The sequence below is a fragment of the Chaetura pelagica genome, unplaced genomic scaffold (assembly GCF_000747805.2).
Source record: "Chaetura pelagica isolate M959 unplaced genomic scaffold, ChaPel_1.0 scaffold328, whole genome shotgun sequence".
NCBI lineage: Eukaryota > Metazoa > Chordata > Aves > Apodiformes > Apodidae > Chaetura > Chaetura pelagica.
The window spans coordinates 198,194-208,795 of record NW_009954216.1 but is presented as its reverse complement, the minus strand read 5'-3'; the positions used below and the strand labels follow the sequence as shown (position 1 = coordinate 208,795).

General features: G+C 41.6%; 1 protein-coding gene across 1 annotated transcript in view; it reads right to left on the bottom strand.

Moving 5' to 3' along the window:
• Positions 1–5,556: 5,556 nt before the first annotated feature.
• Positions 5,557–10,602, bottom strand: part of CNTN6 (contactin 6) — an 83,523-nt gene continuing 78,477 nt past the window's right edge. The window contains exons 19-21 of the mRNA XM_010003367.1: positions 8,098–8,210; positions 6,313–6,481; positions 5,557–5,663 (exon numbers count right to left, since the gene is read on the bottom strand). Coding sequence (XP_010001669.1) covers positions 5,557–5,663; positions 6,313–6,481; positions 8,098–8,210 — 389 coding nt within the window. The remainder of the gene's footprint in view (positions 5,664–6,312; positions 6,482–8,097; positions 8,211–10,602) is intronic.

Sequence of the window (10,602 nt, the reverse complement as noted above, 5' to 3'; positions counted from 1 at the left end):
CTTTACCAGGAGCCTCTGAGTCAGAGAAGTGGGGTGAGAAGCACTGTCCTTAATGGGACAATAGCCCTGATGTTCCTCTGGCCTCTCCTGACCCTCAGTAAGCAACAGCCTTGTTACCAAACCCCACTCAGTAAAATGGTGTTGCTTCAGATGAGATCATAAAAATCAAATAACAATTGAACTGCCAAATTTCTGGATGCTCAGAGCTTATAATTACTATTTTATTTTATTTTAACATAAGCAGGAAAAACTGCCAGCTGGAGCAGAACTTTGCTGCATCTGCCTGCCTGACTCTTTCCTAGAGCTTTAACAATTGATCTGTCCCAGTGATGTTTCTGTATGTTTGCTACATTTTGGCTATATCAGCACACCATTACTTGAAGTGGCTCCTGGCTTTGAGGGCTCATTTAAAACCAAGTTTGGCAGCTGGTGTGGGGGCAGAGGGACTGTCAAAATTCATGCTGTGTCTTTCACAGCAAAGTTTGACACAAAGTTTTCACTTTTTGCTTATATTATTTATTTCCATATTTCTTCATCTTGCCTTTCATGGGTCTTTTTTTCCCCCTGCTCTGTTATGGCTGTTGTGAGCTGTGCAGGTTTCTACAGGAGCATTAATTCTACTTGAAATTTGTCATCATAAAAGAAGCAATGAATCCTCAGTGGGAGGAAAAAAAAAGTTTTGATATTTGATGGAGGGTTGGCTTTCTTTGTTTGTTTTCAAATTTTGTAGAAAGACTGTGGGATAGATTTGAAGTCTGGTTGACAGAGAGCCTCAAAATAGAGAGAATTTGCCCATGAGAATATTTGCCTTCGAGGTTAACTCAGTTTCCCAGGCTCCTAATTAAAAAGAGAAGCTGTTGGAAGCCACGATGCTTTGCATGGGTCATGGGCTGGATCTGGTGGGGAGACCCAGGTGCTTGTTCCAAGGTGGACTGAGGATATCTCCACCAGGAGAACAGCTGAAGCCCATGAGGTGTAACCAGTCACATGTTGCAGGGACATGGGATCCTTTCCTCAGTTTGGGAAAACGTGAGCCCAGGCTTGATAAATGACAGCTGTAGTGGCTCTGTGGGACTGTAAGGCAGTGTCGGTGTGCCAGAGCCAGCGAGCAGGGCTAGGAATAGTTCTGTCTTGCTTAGTTGCAGATGCCACTTCCCTAATACAGCAGGGAGAAGACTGACATTTTATTCTTTGGGAGGGACCTTGGGATGCCTTGAACCTTTCCTCCTGCCCGAGGCTTCTGACCTCTGGCTGGCTGAAGGGGACAGACCACAGTGTTGGGAATGGCAGCCAGCTCTGCAGAACACCTGCATGGCTAAAGTGAGAAGAACCAGCAGTGGTTTCATCCTCTGCTTCAAAACCCAGCTGCCTGCCTGTGTTTTTACCATCCAAGCCTTCCAGCTGGTTACCCAAACTGGGGGCTGGATTTAAACCCAGCCAAGTTATCAGAGGGGTTAAGCCTTCTAACTTCTTTCCTCTGCTCTGCACTAGTGTTCATCTGCTAGCTTTCCTTGCTAGAAGCAGGAATACCCAAAAAAGTACTTCTAGCTCAGTCTGTGGATGATTTTTATCAGCTCATTTTAGTCAATAAAGAAAGAAGTCAATCACTCCTGGAAAACAGGACCTCTCCGTGCTGTCTGTAGCTGGCCAGTACAATCACAGAATAAATCAATAGCCACATTAATCAATACGAGGTAAACTGCTGATGTCTGTGGGTAAATTGTACGGGTACAAGAAGGCTTTCAGATAAATTCTAAACCCACTCAAACTCCACAGGCTTTAAATCTACTAAAGGCAGTGGGACACGTGAAAGATTTGTGCCGTTTCTTTTTAAAATCTCTGGGCGAGCAGGGCTGTGCAATGAAGTCATTGACTCAGGCTAGAGGGGCTCCCACACCCTCACACACCTGGTCTGCTGCAACAGGAGCCTCAGAAAACATCCCTCAGCTCCAATCTGCCAGTAACAGGGGATCTCTGGCACTGTGTACTACCTCTAGAGGAAAGGCCAGGCTGAACAGGAGGGCTTGAGCTAGGATCTGGTTATTTTACAGCCCCAGCAGCTGTAGGAGGTTTTGCTCCTCTAAGTACCTCTATTTTTTATAAACCCCTGACCCTACATATCTCGTTTTTTGGTTTGCATATTGCCATGTCAGCAGTCCCATGTAAAACCATGGCAGGGACTACAGACACATTTACTTTTAAGGGAAAATCTGGGTTCTGCCTAAGGAAGCAGAGCTGGGGCAGCAGCCTGGCTTGCAACAGGACATCCCTCTTTTGCTTTTACAAGAGGGACACCTCAGTGTGATGAGGAGCTCTGTGGCAAGTCGAGGCACAATCACCAGGGCAGTGTTCCAGCACCCTGCAGAAAACCCAGGGTGTTTCTGCACTTCAGGATAATGTTGATTTAGGGGCTGGTACAACAGCACACATAGGCTATTTTATTTAGTTTCTTTGCATTCATATTCAAAAATTGCCCTATAAAGAAAGGAGATGGCATAAAAAAAGTTTAAATGCTCTTAAATCACAAAGAAACATTGTGTTTAGAGTGAGCTGAAACATTTGGATAGACTCAAAATGGCTTTTTTCATGGAGAAACATTTTGTTGATGTGTTAAATTTAAAATGAAAATCTCTGACTGTGACTCTTTTTCATTTTTTGGTACTTTGCTTAGGTTATTAAAATGAAATAGGTATTACTCTTGCAGCTACTTGAAAACTAAGCCTTGGCTGTGGTTTGATCTGATGCCTCTGAAATCTCATGGGATTGGGCTCAACATTCCCTGCACTGGACACCTTTAAGTGGGGTTCTGAATTCAGCTTCCGAGTTGCTAAAGTTCAGAAGCATTGCAGATTTTTTTTTTCCTTCACCTTTACCATCAATTTCATTTTGAATCATGGTTTTAGGGGGTTTATACTGTTCACATTTTCAAACTTTTGCCTGCAACCTTGAGTAACAAAACTATTTTTTGGCCCTTTTTTCTTTTAAGAAACTTGCCAGTCATCCAAACTCTTTCTGTTTCAGCATCAGGGGTTCTAATAACAATTTCATGTAGAAAGAAGAGCTGGGTTTTCACTGCTTTGGGCAGCTCAGACATCAGGTCATCCTAGTGAAACAGCAAAGAATTGGGGAGCTGAAGAGAAGGAGATGAAGCTGCACAAGTTTGAAGCCCTACATTTGAGCTGCCCTACATTGATTCAGGGCAGCTTGAGGGGGCTGTAATTATCTCTGTATTTAAAGGTATCTCCTTAAGACTGCTCAGAAATTCTGCTCCCAAGGCTGTACAGTCACTTGTCAATCCACATGTGCTCCAGCTCTAAGGGAGCTCAGCAACGGAGCAGCTTTGCTTATGTTACTGCTCTTCCTCTGTTGTCCCTTACTTTAAAAAGAGCTGCTCCTGTGGGAATGACAAAAGAGAACTAAGTAGAAATGATGAGGTGAAACACGGGGGGCATAAACAGCCTGATTTTGAAAAGTGTCTTCTACAGTGAGAAAAGCCCCTTGCAAAGAACCTCAGGGCAGCACACAGAAATGCCAACAGATCTGGAGGAACAAGTCTCTGTTCAGTTTCTCTGCAAAGAAATATGGTATTACTTATTTCGGGGGTATTATCAAGATTTTTAATACCATATCCACTTCTTTCCAAACTGTTCTCTGGAAAGCTGTTAAGCCTCTTCCTGTTAACTCCTGCAATTAGCACCTTTGTAGCAATCCCAGGGCATTTGGTTTTGTTCATGTGAGCAGAGCTTTCCCTGCAAGTCCAGGGCTCTGTGAGGAATCTCAGCTACCAAAGTTTCCTACATGAATTCACATTTGAGACTCTCTTGCTGCCTCTCTGGTTTCCCCATAGCCAAGGCCAAGAAACGTGTTAAATATTTCACAGATTAACCTCTATCTTTTTGCTCATTCACGTGCTTACACATCATAGAATCATAGAATCTTAGGGGCTGGAAGGGACCTCGAGAGATCATCTAGTCCAACCCCCCTGCCAGAGCAGGGTCACCTAGAGTACATCACACAGGAACTCATCCAGGTGGGTTTTGAATGTCTCCAGTGAGGGAGACTCCACAACCTCCCTGGGCAGTCTGTTCCAGTGCTCTGTCACTCTCACAGTAAAAAATTTTTTTCGGATATTCACCTTGAACCTCCTATGCTCCAATTTACACCCATTACCCCTTGTCCTATCACTGGTCATCACTGAGAAAAGCCTAACTCCGTCCCCCTGACACTCACCCCTTACATATTTGTAAACATTGATGAGGTCACCCCTCAGTCTCCTTTTCTCCAAGCTAAAGAGACCCAGCTCCCTCAGCCTTTCCTCATAAGGGAGATGTTCCACTCCCTTAATCATCTTTGTAGCACCATCCCTATTTGAACATTTTACTTCTAAAAAGTATTGGGAGTATATGATTAATTTCTAGTTATAAATTGTTAAAAATAGGACACAACATGTATTTGACAGCAGTGAAAAAAATATATACTTCAGAGTGAAGTGGGAAGGAAGAAAAGTTCCTCCAGTTATGAGACAGAAAAGTACCTTTTCTGGGTTGTGACTTCACATTTTAAGCTGTATCTGCTGACTTGAAAGCTGTGCTCACTCTGGTGTTTAATCTGTCATTATAATAAATCAATAGATTGAAGGGCTTAATTAGATGCTTTTATTTATATTTCAAGAGGATGAAAATCAATGTTCTTCTCATTTACCTTCATACTCAGCCCAAAGATGAGTCTACACTTTCAAGCTACAGCAAAGAATAACAACATCAGGTGAGAGCAACTCTCAACTCAACCTGCTTGAAGGCAGATACATTTCAATCACCCTTAAAAAGAAAAAAAAAAAGAGGCATTCAGCATTGCTGCTGCTTTTGTTGATCAGAATAATCTTTGAATGAAACAGTCCTTTCAAATGTATTTGAGAATCTGGAGAGTATTTCATCAAAGGTCCTGCCTCACTCAGACCTGGTGCAAGCCTTGCTGATGCCATTGAATCTTTCTCTTGAATTCTCTGGGCTTTGGGCTGCTTCAGATGATGCCTTTCATTTAGGTTTCCCCTTCCTGAAGAAAACAGAACAGTCCACTTCATGTAATGCATTGTGTGACCCCCCCACCTCCCCCCTCCATATAAACAAGTGCAAAGAGTAAACAAATAGCTTTTATTTAATTGAAAGTGGGCTTTTTTTTTTTACAGGTTACATTGAAGAACGTGAGATAAATAATACCCACAGCACAGGCAATTGCAAGTCTCTTCTTCTCTCAGCCATAAGAGCCTGGCACGGGCCTTTCATGGTTGCCACTCCATTACCTGGGAGCCTCAGTAAGAACCACTGCTTGTAAAAAATGTGAGACTGCCCCCCTTACAGCCTCAGCTTATGTTTGGCAGCACTCGTTCAATTAAAGCATATACAGGTACAGCTTATTTTTAAAAACTCATATAATACTGCTACTTAATGTTTTCTTAACAATAGATCACTTCTATCTTCCCCACCCCCACTGATTATCAGGAATAAGGATAAAATCTACACGTGGTTTATTTGTAAAAGTCCAAGGCTGAGCATTGCTTTAATCATGAAGGAGAAGTGGGTATGAAACAGAACTCAACAGCAGGATCCCAGGTGCCAGTATATGGTTTACTCTTTGGGACAGTTTTATTGCTCCAGAGCTCAAACCTGTAAAAATACAAGCACACAACATTTTCTGACAAAAGGAAATTTGTGTCAAGAGCAAGTTTATTGATGTATTCAAGCATAACCACGATCTTCGCTCTATTTTTAAAATGTAACATTATCTGCAAACATTCTCTCTGTTTATTTATTTTTTAAGTTGTAGCAGCAATTCCGTGGGTTTGAATCAGCTTCTCAACCTCCCTGGGAATATTCACTGTTAGGAAGGCTTTGGGTAGTGTATTGCTAAACTGTGCTCCACTTTGCATGGATAAGAAGGTGCTTATGAATAATAAGATACTTATGAGAGTAGGGGCTGGAATCTGGGCACCTCCACCCCAGCCATGGAGCAGGGCTGAGGTTCTCTGTTGTGTGTGAGAGCATCAGCTCTGACTTCAGCATCAAATCTTATTTCTCTGTCCCTCCCTAGGCATGACAGACCAGGGCAGATGGAGCCCTACACTAAGGTCACATCTAGGGGGTGTGCAAAATACTTCCTCCTCTAATGGATGTGAGAGTGAAGGAGACAAATCTCCATCTACCCAGCAGCATCACGAACCATGGGAGGTGATGGAAATTATTAATCTATTGTACTTCTTAGAGGCACTCAGATTTCTTATTATTCAATAACAGAGAAAAAGAAAATCTCACATACTTGACAGTTTTGGAATCCTGATTTCCTCACTGCTGCTGCCATCCCCACCATCACTGACTGTCCTTATTTCTATCAGATAATCTTCTTCAAAGGGTACCAGAAGTTCAGCTGAAGTGTTGTTTGTCTCCAGGACATGTGTTTTGCTGTGTCTATTTTGTCTGTACAAAATCTAAGGAAAAAGGGATTAGAAACAAGAGGTTTTGTAGGGTTTTTTAAGTTTTAATGGATTTTTTTGGCTGAGAATATCCTCTGTCATGTCCCAAACTTTTCAGAGCACTATCAGCATCCTGCAGAGTATTAAACTTCGTTCAAAACACAGAAATGTATTCTGCAGGGCTCAGTGATGCAGACCACAGCAGGCATTTACTCACTCTTCAGGAGAGCCTTTGTCTGCTAGAACTGAGGCTCACCTTGACAGGAGGGTTATGAAATCCTTATCCAGTGCAGTTGTGCTCTGCTGTGAATATGGAAGTTAGACACACCTTTAAACAACACTCTCATCTCTAACTCCTTTTATACCCAGAATTCATCTGACACTTCAGGAATTGAGGTTTTAGGGTTGTTTGTTTTTAATTTTGCCTGGCTATGGTGAGCATTTGTAGTCAAATAGAAATATTCACATTGAGTTCTGTGTCTAATTACCACCTGCTAATGAACACTTGGACACTGCACAGCAGTATCTTTTTAAAGGCTTCAAGAAAGGACAGAAATTTGGATAGTAGCATCTGGGTTTCCACTTAGGATGCACATTTCTGCAAGTAAACACAGCAGATGCAGGGCCTGCTTGCACTGAGGGCCTTGGGTCAAGGAGCAGAGCAACCTGGGGAATCTAGACAGGGATCCTACAGACCATGATCAGCCTTTCTCCTCCAAAAAGCCTTGGATCCTTGCTAGCACAATGACAGTGTTTGACTCCTTTCACTTGCCAATCATCTGACCTCTTTATGCTAGGAAGAGCAAAAGCAGGAGAAACAGGGAAACAGCAAGTACTTAAAATTCTACATCAAATGGAGTAAGTAAATGCAGCCTAGAAGCAGGTAAGTTAGACACAAGGGAAAAAGCTTAGAAGTCTACTTTTAACTTTTTCCCCAGCATGTGGAGCTACTCAAACACACTCACTAGGGTGGAATAGAATATGTTTTCAAGAAAGATTCAGGGGTTTTGAGCCCTTTTCCTCCCTAGGCATAAATAACTGTGCAGACAACGAAAAGCCCCGCAACATGAGGATCAGGATCCTGAGACCCTTTCCTCATGTAAGCACTCTCCACCTCCACTTTTACAGTCCTTCAGGACTATAAAAATGTTGCTATGAGACTGAAACAAACTTTAAATTTGGCTTTCCTTAAAAAATAGATTTGTGGAAGTGTTTTTTGCTTCAGTCACATTGATCTTTACTGTCTCTTTTCAAAGGTACATTTATGAATTGCCGGAGAGTGAAAATTATTATGTTTTATACTTGTCTTTGATGCTTCAGAGATTGTTCTCTCTTTCTGATATGTATGGCAAACTCTTCCCCAAAAATATGTGAATGCAAGAACGTTAGATGAGTAAGGTTAAAAGGGAAAGGGGGCAAGATCCATTGCTGGGGCCAGAAAATCCCTGGGTGAGGATGAAGAGGTCCTGCTCTGACTGAGCACAGCTGTTCTGTTGGCATAAATGTTATCCAACTGCTCCACAATAGTCACTCTTTTCCAGGTAACAAACAGCTGCCTTTCAGCAAGTCACTATTTGTGCCTCTATTCTAACCACCATGTCTATTTATAATGAGATAAAGAAATGACTCACTTTGTAGCCCAGCACCTCTGATTCATTCTCCATTGTTTTTACATGCTCCCAGTTCAAGCAGATTTTGGAATTTGTCAGCTTCCAGGCAATGTTTGCTGGGGGTTGACTTGGTGCTTTAAAAAACAAAAGATTATGATAATCACAAGACACAACTGAATATTAATTTGCATAGTGTAACTGAACAAGCTGCTGAAATGGAGCTAGCAAATGCATGGGTGATTCAAATCTAAAAGAGTAAACAAGTGTTTCACAGTCCATCATTACTCTCATAATACTCAGAATAAAGTCCTGTTCTTAGCACAGAACCACTTACTGTGAGGGTTCATTTCTGAAATTGGGAAAAGCCTGACAGTGTCTGACAGTTCAAGTTACATTTGATAGATTTGGTTGGAGTTCTGTGTTGTTCCTATCTGTATTTTAATGTCCTGGAGAATGTTTTGCTGTATGGATTGCAGAAAAAGCTAAAACTAAGAGCAAAATACAAAAGCAAAGATTTTCATCAGCCATGAGGACAGGTTACAAAGAGCTACACATTAAAGTCTCCACGTGATCCATCTTGAAACATTGTAGGATTTTATAAATTCTCAGCACAATAGGCTGAGAGAAGCTTTTCAAAGGCTTTTTATGCCTAAGTGCCAGGACTTTGAAAATTTGCCTACAAGTGACTGAAATCGAATCCTGTGTGAACATGCGGAGTTGAAACTGTGCCTTTGAACTGTGTCTCAGCTGTGGAGAAACACATTATCTCCTTCTCCATGGTGCATCCCCCAGCCTCTGCCTGGGAGGGTGGCACTGCAGGTGTTAGAGGAAATAAGGACTTGAACAGAGTTAAGAAAAAGGAGAGGAGATTTGGTGAATCATGTGGTGACTATCCCAGGTCTGACTTTAAAATGCTTAACTTCTGAGATCCTTCCTTTCTCCCTGCAGTTCCTGTGTACTGATGATTAATGTCTGCAGCTTGGAAGCCACTGTTGATTTGGTAATACTCCATAATTTCTTTCCTTTCACATGGAGACAATAAATTAAGGGTGCCTGTTGTTTCCTATCTAACTGCTTCATGACTGGAGAAGTTTGATCCATCCCACTGGTAGGGAAAGGACCACCCAGGTGCATTAAGCAGATGTTTTCCCATGAGCCATCATGTCAGTGCTGGAAAAAAGGGTAATTTTCTTTCTGAAGGCATTTAGATACATTAACATACAAAAAACTGTAAATTTACTTAAATATGGTTGCAAACCTCTTTGTTGCTTTCAGCAAATATTTGTCTAAGGAATTTGATAACAAAAAGCTCACAAGAGGCAAAGATGTCAAATCCTTAATTGACTGTGTGCTCTGAAAAGGCTTGGAAACACTCAAATCTGGGGGAATATTGCCTTTGTCAAAGCTTTTTAGCACAGCACTTAAACCCACCTTAATTCATAGTCCTTGGGCTGAAAAAACAACACAGGATGATCTTCAAAACAAAATTCTCTGGTTTTGCTCTACAGCAGGGACCAGAAGAGCTGGAAATGGAGCACTCCCTAAATCCGTAGTAATGTCCACAAGCAAAAACCCTGCACACAGTTCTTCAGATCTAAGATTAGCAGATCATTTCCTTGACTAATTCCTTGTAATCAACAGTATCAAGAATAATAGAAGTCCCAAGAAAGTGCTTAAGATTATTAGGTTAATGACAGTACTCCCCTGTTTCAGGCAACACTAGGCTTTGTTGCTGCACTGAGTTTACCCTTGCCAAGCATGTCTAGTCTCCCTATGTGTTGGTGTGTGTATTTGTAAAGAAAAAGCAATGAAAGGTCTGAAACCCATGAGATACAGGTAAAGAAGCAGAGGAGCTGAGCTTCACAAGAACTCCTAGTGGAGCAGTGTGTTCCTGGGAAGAGGACATCATTTCCACCTTCCAAAATAGTTTTTAACTTAGGATATCAACTTAGACCTTAAATCGATCTTCGATATGGACACTTCAGTCAGAACTGCCCTGTTTGGCAGAAGGACCTTTTTAGTTTTGCTGAGTCTCTGCAATAATGGCAGGCAAGGAACACTGTAGGAATCCTGGCTGATGAGTTGGGAGACAGAGCTATTACCTTACAGCTAAAGCTCCTGCTGCAGATGCACACTGTTTATATTCTCTTGACATATCATCCCTCCCCATACTGAAAGTGCTTGCATCTTTCAGAGACCAGAGCTTAAAATTTTAATCTATGTTTTTAAATATTAAAAGGCTTATTTTGACTTTGATTTTTAAATGAACCATTAGCACAGTCCCAAATTGGACAGAAGATGAAGTCAGTATAAAACAAAAGCAAATGTATTCCTTACATGTCTTGTCACTTGACTGCCATGTCTTTAACTTGTCTTTCATACATAGGCACATAGGAATATAGGTAATTATTTCCAGAGGTTAATCTCTTTTCCATTTAGAAGTTCCCTGTGAGAAGAATCCTGTTTGAGTCCTTAGGAAACAGCTTCTATAGGTAGTCATAGATTTTGTTGCTTAATTTTATGATG